Source organism: Carettochelys insculpta, chromosome 11 (genome assembly GCF_033958435.1).
Source record: "Carettochelys insculpta isolate YL-2023 chromosome 11, ASM3395843v1, whole genome shotgun sequence".
Taxonomy (NCBI): Eukaryota; Metazoa; Chordata; order Testudines; family Carettochelyidae; genus Carettochelys; species Carettochelys insculpta.
The window spans coordinates 20,818,092-20,839,455 of record NC_134147.1 but is presented as its reverse complement, the minus strand read 5'-3'; the positions used below and the strand labels follow the sequence as shown (position 1 = coordinate 20,839,455).

General features: G+C 43.5%; 1 protein-coding gene across 9 annotated transcripts in view; it reads left to right on the top strand.

The window, feature by feature from the left end:
• The window catches only part of WNK2 (WNK lysine deficient protein kinase 2), a 169,027-nt gene that overhangs the window by 113,677 nt on the left and 33,986 nt on the right, over window positions 1–21,364 (top strand). For 8 of the 9 annotated variants that reach the window (XM_075006122.1, XM_075006126.1, XM_075006125.1 and 5 more), the window contains 12 exons: window positions 437–602; window positions 687–803; window positions 3,566–3,733; window positions 4,462–4,507; window positions 6,181–6,294; window positions 7,745–8,946; window positions 12,694–12,766; window positions 13,048–13,103; window positions 13,186–13,862; window positions 16,247–16,461; window positions 18,861–19,076; window positions 19,945–20,043. In XM_075006122.1, the coding sequence (XP_074862223.1) occupies window positions 437–602; window positions 687–803; window positions 3,566–3,733; window positions 4,462–4,507; window positions 6,181–6,294; window positions 7,745–8,946; window positions 12,694–12,766; window positions 13,048–13,103; window positions 13,186–13,862; window positions 16,247–16,461; window positions 18,861–19,076; window positions 19,945–20,043 (3,149 nt within the window). The remainder of the gene's footprint in view (window positions 1–436; window positions 603–686; window positions 804–3,565; window positions 3,734–4,461; window positions 4,508–6,180; window positions 6,295–7,744; window positions 8,947–12,693; window positions 12,767–13,047; window positions 13,104–13,185; window positions 13,863–16,246; window positions 16,462–18,860; window positions 19,077–19,944; window positions 20,044–21,364) is intronic. The other variant, XM_075006121.1, reaches the window with a different exon arrangement.

The window sequence follows — 21,364 nt, the reverse complement described above, 5'->3', positions numbered from 1 at the left end:
AGCTTTTTGGGGTTGTTTTCAACCTCTGTCCCTTTCTTATGTGGCCATTTCCCTGCATCTCTGACTTACATCAAGTGATGGTTTCTCCAGAAAGCCACCTGTGTGCCTTCACCACAGGAGAGAAGATCCTGAAGACAAAAAGTTTAGGAAACAGAGGGCCCTTGTAGGTCAAAGACAGACTGTTAGGGCCACTGAAGGAAAGGGTCTGTTCTCAGTAGTAATTAAGGCCTTGATTTCACTGTGCAAGGGACATCGCATATTTTTTTTATGCTCCTGCTTAAGGACTTTACTGAATTGGCCCCCCGCCGTGCGGGTCTCAGAAGTTTTGCTACAAAGCAGATCCTGTTTTCTTGTTGTCACTTTTTTTTTTCCTTCTCTTCCCACCTCTGCATCCTGTGTGGGTATTTTTTTTTTCTCCCCCTTCCCTCTTATAAAGCTACATGGGTCCCGATGTTGCTTCTGGTAAAGAGATGAGTGACAGCCTTGAAGGGGTGGTTGGTGGTGGAAAGCAAGAAGGGAAGCCTTCAAAGAAACATAAGAAATCTACACGCATTCGATCGCGCCAGGAGAAGTCGAGCAGACCAAAGCTGACCATTCTAAATGCAAGTACAACCTCTTTGTCATAGGCCAAACTTCTGTTCTGGGACCTGCCAGAAATAATGATCGATAGCATTCTTTCCTCATAGGTGTGTAACACAGGGGATAAGATGGTGGAATGTCAGCTGGAAACTCACAATCACAAAATGGTGACGTTTAAATTCGATTTAGATGGTGATGCGCCAGAAGAAATTGCTACTTACATGGTAAGACTGTATTTGTGATGGAACTTTCAAAAGACACTTAAAATTTTGAGTTGCATAAACGATCTGCATGTTGCCTGCACGTAGTGTTATTGTGATGAAAACTCAAGCGTGCGAAAGCTGGGGAAGGCCGAAATTAAGACTGCTATGAAAAAAAAACTAGTATAAGATCATGTAATTAAAGTCTGTGTCGTAGCGCGTAATGCATGTGGCACAGACAGCCTCAGTTCTGGCATTTCCTAACTATAGGGCGACCATAGCTCCCTGTCCCAAACACAGGATGGGGAGATTTGGGTAGAGGGGTGGCTCCTCCCAGATTCACCAACCTCTGGGGAGCCGGGAAGGAAGCAGCAGCCCCCAGAGCTGCCTGAGCCCCGGGGAAGTGGCAGGGAGGTGGCAGCTACCCACACTCTCCCACACTTCCCCAAAGCTCGGGGAAGGGACCTGCGTGCTCTCCAGCCAGCAGCTGTAAATATAGCAAACCGGAAAACTCCATCGCATGATGTCGTATTGACACTCGTATGGATCATCGTCAGGGTGGACACTTTTAGATGGGCCGCATGCAGGCCCAGCAACAGGGAGAGGGGGACAAGGGAGGCAATTGCACAGGGGCTGGCGTTTCAGATGGGCCCAGAGCTCCCAGCTGATGCCACTGCTGTTACAGCAGCAGCCAGAGCTGCGGGCCCCTTTGAAATAGCATGGACGCGCTGTTCCATGCAGTTCCGAGGGTTGGCAGGAGGGCCCAGCACTGCGCTCCAGGCAACCCGAAGGGCTGACTGCCCTCCCCTCTGCCCCTTCCTCCTGAGGCTCTGCCCCTTCCAGGCTGCACAATGGGGCTCCCCTACACACCTTGCTCCAGGCTCATGGTGGCTGTTGGCCCCACTGACCTCACAGACCTTTGCCAGTTGAGCAAAGTAATAGGTTGTCATCTCCCTGCAGCTCAGGGCTAGAGAAGAGTGGGAGGCGTATTTTACTAGCAGTAGGGGAATGCTGGAACTCAGTAATCTTGTGTTCCTGGCCTAGCTTTGAAAGGGAGGGTGCTCTAATGGACACAGACTTTTCTTCCAGGAATCTCCTTGTCCCAGTCCTGGCTATTCTCCAAACCCGGCTCCTCGTCCAAGTCCCAGTCTCGTTGTCTAGAAACCCATGACCATTTTGGCTAACATTTTCTAAGAACTGCAGCCCAACCAGTTAGTTTGGAAAAGCTCTAAATGCCGAAGGCAGGGTCTTTTAATCAGAAGTGTCAAGCAGTCTTCACGAGCAATGCCACCCGCCCTGCTTGTCATCTGTAAAATAAAGCTCAACCTTCAATGTCCTGGGCACCCAGAAAGAGGAAGAAGACCCCAGCAATGTGTCTTATCCAGCTCACAGCTTTCCTTAGTAATACATCTGGGAACTATCGGACAATAACTCACGTAGTGCAGGCCCTCCCTTTGTTCACCTGTCCTGGCACGGCTGCTGGGACACCACTGCCATCTCATGGTAGGAGCGCTCAGGGTTGAGGAAGAGGAGTTGTCCCCTTGCTGTACCAAATATTTGGAGCCCCATTTTCTTTAGGAAATGATTTCTCCTCATTCTCTTCCAGTTTTGGCTTATCAGTGGATCGGACCCCTGCTGAACAATGAATGGCACTAAGTTCCTAACAGCTTGCAACAAAGTTTTACAATTAAATCTACCTGCCCAGTCCCTGGGCTGCTGAAACAAGCCCCCTTTCCCCCCACCTGCCTGGCAGCGAGGAAGAATTTCTTCCCAGTTCTCAGCAAGACCCTCTGCTCCCCAACTCAGTCCAGCTCTAATCCTAGAAGGGCCAATGCAGGGGGGGTGCCTCAGGAGGGGGAAGGGCATATGAGCCCTCCCTTAGCTGCATGGGAGTCCAGAGGCTTACACTTCACCCTGTGCCCCCGTGCCCTGATCTTCAACAAGGAGGAGATGTGGGGATGTGCTGTCGTTAAAAAGACCATGATTTCTCTCTCCCATGCCAGCCCCAACAAAGCCTCTCCACTGCTGACGTTGCACAGCTTGGGGACATGTTCCTGTACTGAGCTCTGGCTTTGTTCTATTTAGATCACAGATGCAGTCAGCCTGATTTTTATTTTTTTTTTCAGGTGGGGGCCGAGCTTCCACAATCCCAAATGAAATCCTTGGGAACTTCAGGCGTTAGGCATCCCTACAAGTCACAGTCTATGCTTTGTAGGTGTGGCGCTCTGGAGGGCTTCTTATGTCTATTTATTGTTATACATAAATAAATAAAAGTCATTTTGGGGAATGAGAACCAAGATGATGTGCCTTACAGGAGCCAGGTGATCACTTTGCATCAAACCTCCCAGGCCCAGAGAATAACTGATCTTTGTGGGAGAGATGATTCGATTTGGCCAGAGGCCAGATAACCATATAGTCTCCCAAGGTTCTATCACAACAAAAAAAGCAGTAAAGTAGCACTTTAAAGACTAACAAAATACTTTATTAGGGGAGCTTTTGTGGGACAGACCCACTTGTTCAGCCCATAGCCAGACCAGAACAGACTCAATATTTAAGGCACAGAGAACCAAAAATAGTAATCAAGGTTGACAAATCAGAAAAAAAATTATCAAGGTGAGCAAATCAGAGAGTAGATCTGTAGTAGAACCTTCCCAAGGCTCTAGTTCCCCTGAAGAATGATGCCCCTACTCTCTGTTCACGGATAGAAACTTCCAGCTAGTTAAGACCATGCAATGAGTACTGAGCTGCAGTCATTACAGCGGTTTATCATAATATGTCCTTTACAGGTAGAGAATGAATTCATACTGCAGACTGAGAAAGAGATATTCATTGAACAAATGAAAGATATTATAGATAAAGCAGAAGATATGCTCAGTGAAGATACAGAAGGAGAACGAAGTTCTGATCAGGGCACAAGTCCCCAACAAGATGCCTATAGACTAGAAATGAATGAAGTAAGAATTTTGTGTGTCTGGTCTTTATTTCAAATACATGAAAGGGGGTTTCTTGATATCAGTCTGATTATTTTTCCTCCATCTAGTTACAGTAAACCCTCGATTTTTACGGACCCCGGTTTAGCGGACTTTGGGAGCAACGGACCCCATTGTTCTCCAAGTCCGCTTAACCGGGGCCTGTAAAATCCTACCATACCCACCACCCTCCCGTGGATTTACTGCTGCATAGCCGCTGCAGCCTGGAGGAGCTGCCACCTCTTCCCCCAGAGCCGCCACAGGCTCCTCCCACCGGGGTGGCATGCGTATGTGTGCAGACAGCACTCATGTACATGCCTACCCAGTGGGAGGAGCCTGTGGCTGCTGTTCCAGGTGGCAGCTCTTGCTGCCATGCTCGGCAGAGCCCCCAGATACAGCAGCTCCCCGCAACCATGGCGGGGTTCCTCAGCAGCAGCAGCAGCGGGCTCCGGCGGCTCCTCCTGTGGTGGTGAGTAGCGGGCATTGCGGTGGGGATGGTTCACAGTACACCCTCTGATTTAACAGATGTCTGGGTTTAACAGGCACCCCTCCCCCTCAATAGTCCTCCAATTGGAGAGTTTACTGTATTGTGTTTTAAGTGAGCTGAGCAAGGGCTGTAAAACAGTTTTTTGTCACACAAATGTTTCTTAGAAAAAATGTTCCTGCATTAGTGCTTGTCTAAAAATAGGGGGGGGTTTGTTTCTTTTAAACAGGAGAATCGGCAGGCTCAAGTGAAAACACCCGTCTATCAACAAAATGGTAAAAGTGCTTTTGAATACGAATCAGGCAGCCAGTAGGTAGTACTCACAGGGACTGCAACATGTCCTAAAAATATTGTTCAGGCAAAAGCCACAGTTGCCATTAGCAACCTGGAAGCGCCAAGGCCGAAAGAGATTCAACCAGCATTTGGGTGCATGGGGAACATGTGAATTTTAGCGAGTGGCAATGATTCCTTGCAGCCTGCAAACGGGCAGTGGGGTTGAGCAGGAAGAGACAAGGTTTTCGTAAATGTACTTTTTGTTCTCAGCAATAGCTAAGCTTGCAAGAGGAGGTTAACAGAGATTGGCTCTTCCAGCCTTAATGTTTGCTGATACAACTGAATTTGGTAACCCAGAAGTTTCAACCACCTCTTTCTCACAAGTGATGAGTTTTAGGCTGCTTCTACACTTGCCCCCTTCCATCAGGGGTGCCATGGTAATGAGGCAATTTGAATCAGGCTAATGAGGTGCTGCCATGCATATTCAGTGCCTCATTAGCATAATGGCAGCTGCGCGAATTTCAAAGTGTAGACTTCAGATTGCAGATTGACAGTGAAGACGAGGGGGCAGCTTTGACATAAGCGCCCCGCTTTGACATTCCATTACTCCAAGAGGGCTAGAACGGAATGAGGGAAGGTCAAAGTGGGGTGCTTATTTTGAAGCTGCTCCCCCTCTTCACTGTCAATCTGCAATTCGAAGTCTGCACTTCCAAATTTGTGCAGCTGCTGTTATGCTAATGAGGCACTGAATATGCACGTTAGCGCCTCATTAGCCTGCTTGGTATTGCCTCATTACCATGCCACCTCCGACAGGAGGGGGCAAGTGTAGAAGCAGCCTTATTCTTTTGGATAGTTACTACTTTTGCAGAGAAAGGGATAGCCTCTGTGTCAGCTTTCATTCCCTCTATAAACTGGAGAAAGGAATGAAACCACCCTTTGGCAAAGCCTCTTTTCCCAACCACATCTCAGCAAGTGTTGCATACATCCGTTGCCCAAGCCCATGTGTGTGTAGAATCTATTGGGGGGACGCACAGCATGCTTCAGTGACTAAAAACAATGGTGTCTTTCCCAAACTGGACTTTGTACGCTGTCTGCCTGGCTCCTCTTCAATAGTTTGTGCTTCTTGGCTATTCTGAAAGCGTACCGTTTGTGTGCAGTCATTGGTTTGTGAATAGAATTTTGGAAACTCTGTGATTTGATACATGTGAAGGAGGGAGTAAAAGTTCAAGATGCATGTGGGAGAGCTGTAGTAAAACACAACCTGTGTGGGAAATGTTGATGGTGTAAGTTCCATAGAACATTACCCAAAGCCTTTACCACTCAGTTCGTTCACCTGCAGATGAAGCCAAACATCATGTCAATCTAAGGGAGTAGTTCCAGCAACTTCAGTGAGCATTGGGGCTGGCTCTTGGTCCCACTCTAGTACAGTCACTTAAAAGTCAGCAGACTCTTTCAATCCAAGGAAATCCTTTTTGTCTTCTGAGACTCCAGTAGGAGGTGTTATTTTTAGTCTCCATCAGTACGAGGGAGACTCATGTTTCTTCCTAAAATGAGGCAATTTCACATTAGTTACATCAAGAATCAGTGATTTGGATCATGTCAGGCTCTTAAAGAACAGGCTAGAAGCTCCAAGATAAATAAACCATTAATCCTTTATTTTGCTCTTCACAATTAGTTTTACATACTGGGAAAAGGTGGTTTATTATATGCCCTGTTGTGGAAAACCCGACTGAGGAAGTACCAGAATTCTCCCCAGCCGTTCCTCAGAGTAAACAGCCAGAAGGTCCAGGTACTTATGAACTTTTAAAGCTTTCATTGGTCTCAAGGAGCAGATGAGCGGGTCATCGACCCTGTTTACTCAGAGACAGCTTTGTCAGTTCTTTACTCTCCCATGCTTTCATCATGATTGTTTTCTTTTAGCTGCAACATGGTGGGAGGTAGAGGGTGAAGACCATCATGTTACTTGTTGCTTCACAGCCAGCTGACCAGTAAGGATATCAAAGATACTAACTTTGGCACTGTTAAATTCTCCTTTAGTTATTTCCCTGAACACAAACTGCTACGGTCCACAATACCTGTATGGGGGTAACCAGGTGTGCTTCCTTTGCCAGATTAGCCTAATGGCTTGATTTTTAGTTGTTACTGAAGTTGTGTGGCCAAACAGATGCCAGCAATAAGTTTCTTCTTCTAAAAGCAATTCATAAATCATGCCTGGCATCAAATTAATAAGCAAAAATGATGTTTGCTTCTGGTTTTGATCTTCACCACCACTCACTTGGAGGCCCCGTCTAAGAAGGGAATCATTCAAGGGTACATCTGGCTTAGGACTGCACTTACATTAGTTGTTCATCAGCCAGGGGTTGCCCCAAAAAGTTTTTTGAACTTTAAGAACCTTGTACAATTAAAAATAAGATTGCAGTATCAGCCATATAATTTGCAGTCCTTATTAACTTTGATTTACCGGACTGCAGAAAAAATGTAGTTTGAACCTCTCTAGTCCAACACCCTCAGGACATGACCAGAACTGGAGGAGCGAATTTGCTGGACTACAGGAGGTCAGTATTGTCTAGCAGCATTACCAAGACTTCTACTGCTTACTGGGCTGTTAGCAGACACTTCGGGGTAAATTACAGCTAAGTAACAGCACAAAAGACTGAGAGCCAGGAGTGGTGGCTGTCAATCTTTATGGGACCACAGGAAACTTGGCCATAACCATAGTAAGTGGTCATCTGGCTAACTAAAATAATGCCAGATTACAAATGTTGCCAGAAGAAAGAGTTCCATATTAGAGAGGTTCTGTGGTGTAATTTATTATTACCCTTAATGGCCAATGGAGTACAATACAATACCCATTCAAAATAGGTATGTCAGGTCCAGCATGAGAAGCTTTTCAATGGGATCATATATGTTATGTGTGCATATTGTTCTAAATTTAAAATATGGGCGCTCTTTTGATTATTTAAAATCCCAGTGCTCCTAAACTCTGTTAAGAGTTAAGTGTGTAATTTAAGTTCTGTTTGTAGCTGTTTATCAAGGGCTGCATCCTGTGACACGCAAGTAATATCTGTAGTCCGCAATTTTGAGGTCCTTATTTGAATATTAGGCTCTCAGTTTTCTGAGAGAGAATATTTAGCCATTCATGGCCTGCTGTTTTTCAGCTTAATTAAGAAATTTTGTGGCTATTTTTATCATGGTTCTCTCTGGATAGTTGGTGAAATTGACGTCTTTACTTCTTATAGATCCTGAACAGTCTAATGATCAGCAAATAAGCTCTGGGGTGACGGACACACCTAGTGTCTTGTTTTGTCAACAGCTTCCTAGTCAAACAAGCACATATGACAGCTCCTGTGGAACACGGGGTCCTTTGGCAAAAGCTCCAGCTGCAGTGTCTTCTGCTGTTTTACAAACCAAAACAGAAATTTTAGCTGCAACGCTACAGGCAGCTGCTCCGTATGTCCCAGAACAGTTTGCTGCTAATGTAGGTCAACCAGAATATCCTCCGCCACCGCTGGTCATGCCTAGTCAGCCGGATGCGTTTGCCCACCATGCAGCTTCACTAGAGGAGCCTGCTCATGCTCCGCTTGCGCCAAAACCCTCCCTGCAAACGCTGCAGCAGGTGGATGAAGGCGCTTGTGTTCCCGATGTGGAGCTCTCGTGTTGTACGGTCAGGCCCCCCAGCTCGACTCTGGCAGTTGCTCCGCAAGGAGCAGAATTCTCTCCCGCTCGTGCTCTTTCTGACGTTGCCGTTTTGGAGCTCCAGCCAGCACCACAGATACCCCGTGTGTCGGAGGCCAGCCAGGCTGGTGTCATGCAGCATCCCTTGGGGAACCAGCTGCTGCCTCTGGGGCTTGTGCCTGATTCTCTAAATCTGACAGGCTCGCAGCTTCAGAGTCCTCCCCAGCTCTCGGTAGCTGTGTCCCAGCAACAAGTAGTGCTGTCCCAGTCTCAGCCTGTCAGCTGCACTGGCCTGGGCATCGGGCTGCCACCACCACCTTGTGCTGCGGAGTCAGATGGAGAGGGACCGCCCAGAGTTGATTTTGCTGACAACACAATAAAAAGCCTGGATGAGAAATTGCGCAATTTACTGTACCAAGAGAGTGTTCCTACATCTTCTGCATCAGCAGGGGCACCAGACAGCTTTGTACCTCTAGAGCAGGGGGACAGCGACTTTGCTAGCGAAGAGCTAATTCCTCCATTTGTATTGGACTTAAGAGAACCAGGCCTTAATGTCCCAGAACCCTGCCAGGAAGCTACTGCTACTCAGGATCAATTTGTGTCACTTGTTCCTTCTGAAATGTCACCTTACCCTGTATTGGCTAGTCAGACTATGACTGTGCCTTCTATAGCCCTAAAACCAGCACCCACAGAAACGTCTGCCATGCTGAACAATGCAACAGCAAGTGGTCACAGCAGAATGGAGTTCAGAGTCCAAGAGCCTATGGTAGGATATGCAGATACATCTGTACTGCTTGTTGCCACCGTTGCTTGCTTTCTGTCTGTTTTCTTCTGCTTACTGTTTCCCATAGGGCAGCACTGTTTTTATTTTCAGTTTGTATATGTCGCATGAATCAGAATACGTGGGTTTTTCTAGCCATTCATTAGTGAAAACTAAACTTTGCTCAGGGGTTCAAAAATTAGTATAATCTTTTCATTCCATCTTTTTTTCCTTTAATTTAAATCATGTTTCTAAAGGAAGTGTGCTGAAAAAGATAAGTCATGATAGTTAAAGAATATTAACTATATTTGTAGTGATAACTGAGCTTGCTCCTTTTTGAACATTTATCTAAACCTTGCAAGAGCAAGAGGGTGAGGTCTGCTTGTCTGGTATCTGTACATTATTCTCTGTTCCTCATTCATGCATAGTATTAGAGAAATGTAGGACTGGAAGGGACCTCCATAAGTTACCAACTCCAGCCCCCTGCACTCTGGCCAGATCGAAGAAACCTAGATCATTCCTAACAGACGTTTTGTCCAACTTACTTGTAAAGCTTGCAGTGAGCATGATGACCTGCCCTACCTGTGGAAGTCTATTCCAGAGCTTAATTACCTTAGAGTTGTTGGAATGTTTTTCCTAGCATCTAACTTGAATTTCCCTTGCTGCAGATTAAACTCATTACTACTAGTTCTGCTGTCAGTGGACATGGAAAATAATTGGTCACCCACCTCCTTACAACATCCCTTAGCCTATTGGAAGACTGCTAGGCTACCCCATAGTTGTCTTTTCTCAAGATCAACATGCCAAGTTTTTTACAACTCTCTCTGAGGTCAGGTTTTCTAGACCTTTTCTTGTTGATCTCCTCTGAACGCCTTCCTTTTTGTCCTCATCCTTCCTAGATTGAGATGTCAAGAAATTGTCACAGTACGCCTGGTGGGACCTCAGCAGTGCCAAGTAAAGACAGACAGTTACCTCCCGTGTCTTATGTACACACTCCTGTTAATACACCCCAAATTCATTTTTGTCTTTTTTGAAGTTGCATTACATTGATGGCTCCTATTCTGTTTAGGATCCATGATAAGCCCTAACTCCTTTCCTACGACCTCAGCCATTCTTCTCTGTTTTGTAGTGGGGAATTTCATTTTTTTTCTTCCTAAGTGCAGTGCTTTGTGGTTCTCTGTGTTGAATTTCATCCTGTTCAATTCAGACCAATTCTCCAATTAGTCACGATCATTTTGCATGTATTTTTTAAATTGATTACCTGCCCTCCCTCGCTTCTGTGCACTTCTTTTTCAGTAAATATAGATACTAGCAGTAAGGTTTTAACAGAAATTTCAGATTTACGGGTGAACTGGAGCTGAGAAGCTATGTAAAATTTAACTAGAGTCAGGTAAGTCATTGTGCCCCATAAATATAAGTGTGCTTAGTACTGTATTCATTGTCGTATTAGCAGAAGAGAGAAAGGCCTTTCCTTGCCTTCCATTATGCCCCTGTGACTAATTCCATGATATGTAGCAGACTGATAAAGTACTTTGGGTTCCAAACATGGCTGTAGTGCCATCCCCTGATAAGTGCCCATGGCGCAGAACACAAGCTTTGTATTCTTGCTTGCCTACCAGTTGAACATGTCTCATTCAAAGTGATGACATCTGCACACAGCATCATAGCCACTTCCATAAACTAGTCTTAATTTAAAACCCCATTGAACCATATGGTGGGCATACACTTTGCTCAAACACTAGAGCTCATGCTGAATAGTCTGTACCATAAAGCTTATAGTGCTTCCAGATGTCATCTTGCCTGGTTTCAAAAGCTCAGCAAGAGAAGGCTCTGTCACCATTTGACTGGCAGATTCAGTGTCCAAACAAGGGACCCCCTGCAGAACAAGATTCAGTCATTCAGATGAAAAATTGAGACCATTAAACTCTAGGATGAGGGTTTTGAACATGGGGTCCAGAAAATCTGACAAGGGTTTTTAAAGAGATCCACCTCTCCTTTTAAATTTTTAGGAGGCCACAGAAGGTTGAAAACCTTCACTCTAAGATCATTACAAATTCCATAGCTAGGTCAGAGATGTTTAACCTACAGGTTGAACCTCCTTTTATCCAGCACCCTCAGGACCTGACGGGTGCTGAATGTGAGATTGTCAGACCACAGGAGGTCAATATTGTCTAGAACGTTACCAACAGTTCCACTGCTTCCTCAACTCTTAGAAGACTTTTAGCGGTAAATGACATCCAGCTAGCAGCACAGAATACAGCGAGCCAGGACTGGTGGCTAGAAATAAACTTTATGGTATCAGGAGAAACTTGGCCACACCAGTGATAATTGGTCGTCCAGCTAATTAAAATCACACCGGATAGTGGATGTTGCCAGATGAGAGTGTGCTGGACTAAAGAGGTTCAACCTATAGTTGGAAAGCAGTATTCTGGAGTTAGTTTTTTTTCCCCCAAGCAAAAATTAAAGCTGCCCCTGTGTTGTTTCAAACAGATTCACTGTACAAAGTATTAAATTTCATGTTTCAACTGAGAAGTGGTTGTAATTAAAAAACTGATCAAAGTGTTTCTAGTATGCTCGGGGGGTGTGTGTGTGTGTGTGTGTATGTAATTCTAAACCCCTTTTTAAAGTACTTCTCTCAGTCTGTATAGAAGGGAATATAAATAACGTTATAGTATTGAGCGCTCCCAATTGCACTGTGTGCCACAGAAAGAATAAAACAGGTGCATAACACATTGGCATTGCAGCATACTTACTTTTTCATGGAGGTTTTATATGTATATAGGTAGAGGCAATCTGGTTGAAAAAGCGCAAGACACTCACTTGTAAGTGTGTGCAGTAAACCCTTAAACTGCGCAGCAGCAAGTTGCACGTAACTCACTTTAACATAACTTAAGCACAATTTGAAGCTGCGCTGTGGACGCTTCTCCCTCCCTGCTAAAAGCCTTCCCCCGCCTTCCTCCAGCCATGCGGCTATCAGGCTAAAAGTCTTGCCCCTGCCTTCCCTCAGGGTGACAGCTGTGCTGTTGGAGGAAGGCAGGGAGAAGCCTGGTTCCCTCTGCCCCCTGACTTGCGCAAAAATCTGAGTTACACAGGGGCTGCACGAACACAACCCCCATGTAACTCGAGGGTTTACTGTACTTGAGTAGCTAAACTTGGTGCCTATTTACACGTGTTCCATACTAGGATATGCTACAATCTTCTAATTCCCTCTTCCTCTTTCATCCTCCCAGGAAAAAAATGGTGTGGCTGAAAAAGATGAGGAGAGGCAAATTTTGCTGGAAATGTGTCCATTATTTCTGTATGACAGGAGTTCTCAGACTATGGGTCAGAAACCCAGCAGGTTGCAACCCCCTTTGAATGAGATTGCTAGGACTGGCTTAGACTTGCTGGGCTCCAGGCCTAAAGCTGTGTAGCCCCACTTGCTGCCCAGGGATGAAGCCAAAGTGTACGAGTTCCAGTCCTGGGTGATGGCTTAGCTTAGAGGTCCCATTCCTGGAGTGGTGGGCTTGGTTTTTGTCCTGCTCCTGAGCGCCAGGCAGTGAGGTTCAGGTGGGCTAAGGTTTCGATTGATATTTGCTATCAGAAGGAGGGTCATGGTGCAATGAAGGTTGAGAAACCCCACTCTAAGAAATAACTCTGCTAAACTCTGTTGTAAATATGAAGCACGTTCCAGGGACAGTGCATTGGCTTCTCTGTTTTGGGGCGAGCTAAACTGAAATTCACTTTTATATTTTTGTTTCTTTTTATTTAAAGTTGGAAAAGTCCGAAATGCCTGGTACCGGGTTCAGCTCCTCAGAGGCAAGCCATGGGTCCCTGAGCAAAAAAGGTAGTTTCTGGTGATGGCTAGTTTGAAATGTTAACTTCAGTGGTATCTCTGTACTATACTGTGGGCTTCTTTGCTCACATACCCTCTTTACTAGCTCTCCTTCACAGTAGCACCCAGCACAACAGAAGCTGGCTGTTGAGTCGCACATTATTGCAATTCAAATCTTGTTTCGTAATGGATATTGGATCTAGTGTTGCTTTCCTTTTTTTAAGTTAAAACCTTTCTGTCCAGGCATGTATTCCATTAATTTTTTTTTTTTAATTTTCCAATTTATGAAACAGTTTCAGCTGCCAACATCCCTTCAGCTTCTGCTGTGACAACTAAAGGTCTTTTTCAGGTAATGAGAAACTATAAACAATTTTATGCCTGTCTGCTACACTTACCATCAAAATTAACCTCCTGTACTCTGTTTTTTCAAGTCCGCTCCAGCATCATCAAGCATTGCAAAACAAATGGAAGTTTCTAAAAGGGGCGAGGAAGCAAAGGGCAAAACCTCGTCTGCACCTCCAGAGAACGTAACACAGACTTCTACAACAGAAGGGGAGAGAAATGAGCTTCAAAGACATGAGTTTGTAAACACTGCTTCCTATGGAAAACAGTCTGAAGTGCATGATAGTAGTACACCAGCCAAAACTATTGGCAGGTTTTCAGTGATCAGTACCCACGATGAATTAACGTTACCATCGCCACAGTGCTTAAGATACTCTGCGCCACCTGATGTTTATTTGGATGAGCTTCCCTCGAGTCCTGACCTGAAGACATCGGTGCGGCGAGTGCAGACGGCATCTTTTCTTGATGTCATTTCTAACCAGGGTTCCAGTGACTCTGGGGATGAGCCCCTCCGAAGAAAGTCTGTTGCTGTTCAGCCGTCACCACAAAGCAGCCATGCAGACATCTCGAAAAAGGCAGCTTCTCTTCTGCTCAGATCTGGGAAGACTAGTTCACCAGGCCCTGATTCCCCTAATGGTCAGGGAACAAAAATTCCCACTATCAATATAACAACCTTCCACTCACAGTCGTCCTACATGAGCAGTGACAATGACTCAGAATTTGAAGACGCGGATATGAAGAAAGAATTGCAGAACCTGAGAGAGAAGTATGTTGGATTTTAAAATAATCTGGATACTTGAATGTCTGTTCAGATTACCTGGAACGTATCTCCACATGTTGTAAACAACAGTGTGCGTATAGCCCCAATAGTAAACTCCTTCAAAGAGCACACCACCTTTCCTTCAAAATTTATACCGACTCCCAAACCACAATGGTGCCAATTACAGAATCCAAACTTTTCTTTGTCCTTCATTTCTTTTTACTCACCTTTTGTATTCTGTAGGCCTGGCTTTACTTACTTACAAAATATCTTGGCCTTACTGCCCCTCTCAGGGCTATGAAAAATGTAGTGCCCTGAGCGTCATCGTTAGGTTGACATGATCCTGGTAAGGACGCAGCTAGGCTGACAGAAAATGTCGGCTTCTGTTGACTTAGTGACTTCCTCTTGGAGAGCTGAGTTAACTACATTGATGAAAAAAGTCTCTTCTGTTGATGTAGGAAGTGCCTATGCTGTTGGGCAGAGCTGCAGCTCATAGACATGGCCTTAGTTCCAACTAGAAGGGAAAATACTAAATTATCTCGAAAGCCTTATGTGTGTGTTCTGAGACAAAGAACCAATTGGCAAGAACCAGCCCCCATTTCCTAACTACAGAATTAGGTTAACTTCGAGAAAGAAAACATCCTTATGGTTGTTTAGCACCCAGCAGCACAAAAGGCTGTGGTCTGAGAGCACTCTGGATATTATTCCAGTTCAAATAGAAGATAATCAGGAATAGTCTGGCTATTTAGCTGGACCTGCTGAGATTTCCTCATCCCATAAGCAGGTTTTTATTTTTCTTGCTAGAGCCCATTTGCTAAAAGGGTTTTTGTTTGTTTTTTGTTTTTTTAAATAAAAACTACAACTCCTGATTTGATGCTGAGAAATATTGATGACCCTGTCACATAGAAGGGGCAATGGTTCTGAACTGGAGAGTTTGTATCTGCATTCACATTTACTTAATGTTTGACAGTGCCCGTAGCCAGAGTTCCGATCCAGGTCTATCCCTCAGCAAAACTTATTTTTCTTTTGTCAGGCACTTTCTTCTTCAAACAGAGCCACCAATAACGGATTCCCTTTATTTCATTCTCTTCAATTATTTTTGCTCATTTTTTATTTTTCTAATAAGCTTTCCATGTCACCTACAAAATGGGTCTGGGGGAAGTGGGTTTTGTATCTTTTTTAACTGTTTTGTGATACTCTAAGACCTGAATATTTTTATCAAACATGTTTAATAAAATATATATTAATAAAATAAACAACTGAATTTTAAACCAGAGTAACTAAAAGTTAAAACCCCTGCAAATGCTGAGACATCAATCTCTTGTGGTTTCATAAGCCTACTAGAGATGCAGTGATCGGTGCTGTGGGAAACGTGAGCCGTTTCCCTCTCGGTGGCGTTGTTTTCGTTTTTTTTTCAAAAGTGAATGTAGTAATCCTGAAAGGTGCTGGATTGCAAACACTAAAGAATGAATTCTCCTCATATGGGATAGCAGCCGTGCAGCTCTTTCCCCACATGCATATGCCAAAGTGCCTCATCCTTCGGTAATATTTGGGGTTAGAGGCTCATCCGTGCTTCTTTCAGTTCACTGCCTTTGAACTCTCATTTTTATGGTGGTGCCTGTCCTGTGGGAAGACATCCAGACATCACACTGGGCCACTGAGTAGTCAGATGTTAACACCCAGCTAGTGACCTAGGCTGGATTTGAAGTGGCGAGCCTGAGATGAAATGGTCATGTTACTAGTCCCCAGACCTTCCATTTACTCAGATTCTTTTTTTCTAAGTGTGTGGTGGGAGAAAAATGGAAGCACTAGTTCCCAGTCTGCCCATAAAGTTAGATGGGGAATAGACACAAGGGTGTTATAGAAAGCAATTCAGTATGTGTTCAGGAGCTATTTAGCTGTAATCCGTCTTGCATTGTAAGAAATAGTCTTATGTCAGTGTGTTACTTTAAATGTGTCTGGTTTTTCCACGTGTGCTGCACTTTTCCCAGGTAAATTAACTGAATTTCTAGAGAGAACTTTTTTTGTCACTGATTTGAAGGGACAGAAGTTCTGGAAACGTTTGAGTTAAATTCAGCTTTTGTATTCCACCCAATCATGTTCACCTTCTGAGGATTCTGAAAAACCTCTTTTTGTAGGAGTCTCAGTATAACCTAATGCTTGAAGAGTAAATTTAGAACAGAGCATTGGGACTCGTTTCCTTTGGGTCTGTGCCAACAGGATTAGATGTTTCATATGTGGGGGTATTTCCCGTGTATGCACTCTTGTATGAGAAATAGCTTGCTGTGTAACAGGAGATGTTTGAGGAGAACTGTAAACACTCTCTGAGCCTGGCAGTTTCTCAGACACGTTACTAGCATGATGTCCTTTTATTTATATTTTTCAATTAGGCATATGAAGGAAATCGCTGAACTTCAGACTCAACAGAAGAATGAGATAGAGGCTTTGTACATCCGGCTGGGCAAACCACTGCCCCCCAACGTGGGTTTCCTTCACTCGGCCCCACCAAGTGGCCGACGGCGAAGAACCAACAAGAATAAATTAAAAACTGGGAAACTATTGAATCCTTCGGTTCAACAGCTCAAAACGGTGCCTTCTGGCACAAGTAAGTCCCACTGATTTTTAAAACCTTGTATCCCATTCAATATACAGATTTGCCTTTATTTTATTATCTGTACTGGACTTGCTAGGTAATGATACTGAACTCAAGTGAAAAATTAAATGATAATTTTATTACCATGATTGGAACTTTCCTACTGTAGACAACATTTACAAGATCTTTACATGATCTCCTCTTATTGCAGCTGCCCAATATTGGTTCCAGGCCTTCCCAGCATTAATTATAGGGCTTGGTTACATGAAAAGGTAAAGTTCTGCCAAAAATAATGAGATAAGAAAACAAAATAACTATAATCAGTGCTTTTTTTTTTGTGCTTGCATAGATGAGCAGCATCTCAGTAGTATCAGCTGGGGGTGGGGAGCAGGGAGCCGGCTGAGTACCAGCTTTTTTTTTTTTTAAATAAACAAAAAAAAGAAAGTGCCAACTGTAGCGCATGGTGACTTGAATGTAATCCATTGCTAGCCTGAGCAGGATTCCAAAGAAAGCATTGTACGTTTATATACGTTAAAAAAAAATGCTCAGCATTAAAGTAAGGTTTGAAAACAAACAAAGGAAAAAAATATTCAAGAAGCTTAGAGGGGATGTAAATCCTCTTGCTTCAGGACATAAGCTAACCACTGCCTGGGATCTGAAAAGAAGTGTTTTCCCGATTCATCGGCTGGGCTTTACCATATAGTGCAGTTGTCCTTCTCGGAATGAAGCTAGTATCCTGTGTGTAGGCGCAGAGTATGCGATCAGTGCTTGACATACAAAATGTCATCACAATTCAGTTTTCGTTTGGGATAGATTCTCTGCCCATATAAGTTTTTTCCCATCTTTCTCCCTACGGTAATTTATTCATGTTTGCATTCGCTGTTTAGATACTGTTAGTCTGCACTGAGTGTATGGCATCTCGTAATCTTTCTTTTCTAAAAGATGCTCCATAATATTGGATTGGATCTGCCAAATAACAGTTTGAAGTGGTGATTGATGCCTGGTACTTCAGAAAGGCATTGAGAAGTTTTCTAAGACTTGTTCCTAGGGATGTGATATCTGGGGTCAGAATTGCATGTCCAACAGCATCAGACCTTAGCATTATCTGTTTGGAAAAGTAGCATAATAGCAATTGAGTAGGGAAACTCAAATAGGCAGTGCCCAATTCTCCTGCTACAGCACATGAGTAATTCCTGTTGACTTTAGTTCATTTGAAGTCTGTGATGGCAGACTAGCTCTGCCTCCCTTGAAGAGTTCCTTGAAATTCTGTCTTCTTTCCATTGACTGCTGTCCTGTACCAGTGTGAATTACATTGTCAGTTTTAATTAGTCTGTTTTTTTGTAAAAGAAAAAAATGTGGAAAGCCCAGTCTGCACTAGGCAGGTAAGTCAATTTCAGATACACAATTCTAGCTACGGCAATCGTTTATCTAGAATCGACTTATCTGCAATCGACACACCTGGCTACCTTCACAGAGGGAGGTCAACTCTCATTAGATCTCTCCCTTCCTCGGACATCTTTGCTAGCTTCCATTCCATCTTCCAAGTGAATTTAAAGTCCTTCTGGTTTTAAAACCAGATTTTTGTTCCCCCCCAGTCTTGCCGTTCTGACCTTCCGATCATCGCCGTTTGCTTTTCAGTCACTCGTTCTCCATTTTTGTCCCGTCCCTTTTGTGTGAACATAGGGTCTCGCAAACCCTGCTCCATTTTTCTATGTCATCTTCCATCTCCTGCAGGGGCACTTCTGCAACTTGCACCTTTTAAAACAAAGCTTTTCTTGAGTTCAAGCGCGCACACTCTGACAAGTGCACTAAGGACATTGCTTCAGAATTAACTTTATTGAATGAGCTGGATTTTCCTCTTGTAGGCTCTGGCCATATGCGGGGGGGATATGTAAATTCTTTTCAGATGAAATTTTATCCATAAAAGGCATGTTTCTACCAGTACTTCAGAACAGGGATGAGCAAAGTGGCGGGTGGGCTTCCTTGTGGGAGGGGGGTCGTGAAATTTTGTGAGGGGAGGAGGCACAGCAAGATTGGCTGCTGGTTGTCAGGCTCATCCATCTCATAAAAATGTTGAAATATGTTACTTTTTTATGTATGTGTAGTCACATTTACATACCAAGTAATAAACTACTTACATTCTACATACTTATTTTCTTACATGTGTCAAAAGGTGGGGGGGTGCATTCCCGTGTGAACATAACCTAAATTTCTGTTGATTTGGATTGCATTAAACAGGTTTGGGGGCGCTGCTGATTGCAGGGCTGAAAAGCGGGGCCCAGCGTAAAAAGTTTGCTCACCCCTGCTTCAGACTATTCCGTTAACACGCCTCTCAGTAGCAAACTACTAGGTTGATTTTGCTATGGTAGTTTCCTCGTTGGTGGCATTTGCAATTTTGTTTGTTTCTTTAGGTAATCTATCAGACTGCAAAGAATCTCTCCACAAAGAAACACCTAGAACTCACATGGATTCCACTGAAGCAACAGCGGTAACTTCCTCCACATCAGCCACGTTTGGAAAGTCAGTTCAGACGCAGCAACCTTGCTCAGTCAAAGCCTCTTTATCTTCGGACATCTGCTCTGGCTTAGCCACCGAAGGAGGCAATGCACATGAAAGCTCTGGCCAAGGTGATTTTCTGTACCTACATTTCAGCATGTCTCCTGGCACATGTCAAAAATTAGTTACCTATCACTGAAATGCTTTTGGAGGAGCTTTATTAACAATGTAGACATGCAGTGTTTAAAAATGCAAGTTCCTGGCTTACCTTTAGAAAAAATAAGGCACAGCAGAAGGTTAGGTGAGCAAAAACAAATAGGAGGCTTTCCAAAGCATAGTCAAAACTACAGAAGCTTCCCTTGTCCCTCGGGAACCATGTGCGTTTTACAAACAGTGACTTACCCATGTAACCTGTTGTGGAATCTGACTTATTGTGATCGGATTTTAGAAGCCATCGTAGGATAGAAGGCTAACTTTGTTTCCCTGGTTCATGGTATTTCCTCTTAACCCCTTGATACTTGTGACCCCAAAGCTCCCCATTATGAAATATGAATTCATCTGGGTCTATAAAATGTGGGAAAAGCTAAGCTACCAGCATCAGAGGGGTTAATTCTTGCGTGACTTTGGCATCATGTTTAAGGTCTAGAACTGTCAATCAAGGCTGCCTTGTCCAGTCCTGAGTTCTGACAGTTCATGCACAAGTCCCTAGACTTGGACTGAACTTGTTGCCATGTGTATTGAAAGCTATAGTGATGATTAAAATACCTTGCTCAGCATTGCACATCCTGCCAAACTAATCTACAGCATATCTGCTCTCTTCTACTGTTGTTACACCCTTCTGCATATGGTCCATTCACTTACTCCTCCTTGCCAAAGCTAGAATGGAGATGTGGATGATTAGCTAACAAAGCTGATTTGACTGATGGTGTAGGACATCTGATCACAGTTATTTGTACTTTATAAGTGTCTTTGTTTTCTTCCCTTTATATTCATTTGCAGGCTGGACGGTTTTCCACCAAACGTCTGAGAGAGTGACCTATAAATCTAGTAGCAAACCTCGTACCAGATTCCTCAGTGGACCTGTGTCTTTGTCCATCTGTTTGTATTTGTTCTTTTGTATTTTATCACAACCCATCTTTCTTTTGTCCCCCTTTTTCCAAGCTCATCCCTTATACCTCTGATATGTTTGGCAGGATGCCTTTCCCTTCTACATCATCTTTCCTTTCTTTTCTTTAAGTAATCTTCATCAACACTCCTTGGTTTATTTTCATTTTCCATATGAAGGCTTTTGTGCACTGCTTTTGGCTCATGCCTGGGTACCAAAAGCATGTGTGGAAGATCTCATCATTTATTATATAGCCTTATGGTAAATTTTACCCTGGACGTATCAGAGCTTTTGTCCTGTATGTGATTTACGTTGAAGTAATATTTTTATTTAAAATGTGGCAAATATACATGTCTGCTGTCCCAGTTCCAGCGACAACAAAAAGAGATCCGACCTTCTGTAGACGAATGGTCTCTTTCACACATGTTTGGACTACGAAGACATGCATGTAGCAAGCTGATACAATACTAGAAGGTCACTGAAGGGTATAACTTCCATACGAGGGCTGTATTAAAACAACATACAGTACTGTTTATATCCACTTTCTTTTCTCCTGTTTCTTGCATGTGGAAATGCTGAGATGACAGTGCTCCAGCTAGTTCTTTCAAAGTCAGTTTTCTAGGTGGTGGGGTTTCTTTTCCACAATAAGAGCTTTTAATTAGTTTAAGTGGAGTCTTGTTAATGTAATTTAGTAGTGGAAAGATCTGGTTACTCAAAAGAAGAGCTCTCTTTGCTTTTTTCCATAAGCTAACCTGGCTGGAGCACTTTTTACTCAGTTGATTTTCTTCTGACCTTATGTGACCTCAGAGATGAAGTCAATTAGCAGTTCATAAAGTACCAATCAGTAAAAAGCTTTATCAGACTTCCTTATGATACTTTGAAATGGATTATCAGGATCCAGCACTTTTTTTTATTTCAAATAACTGTGCACCAGCTCAAATGAAATACATACTTTATTTGCATGGCCTTCAAAGTAATTGGCAGTTCAGCAAAACATAATAGAACATCTTAATTGTAAAATACAGTGTTTTTCTCAGCAAACAAATATGCCGCTTTTTGGACAAACAGATTTTGCTTGTACAAAAAAGATATGTTGTACTGATCAGGTACCATAGGCCACTTACACATAATGTTAATAAGGCTAATGTTGTCAAAGAACTTTTCAGTGTTCATTTGCATTGATATTGAACTTTCCCCATTGTAGTTATACATTGCTCATCATTATCCAGGTGGTGCAGATCAAAGGCACAAGACCACTCAAATATGGTTTTCCAATTTTCTAAATGAACAGTATTTTTAAAAAAAAAAAATACT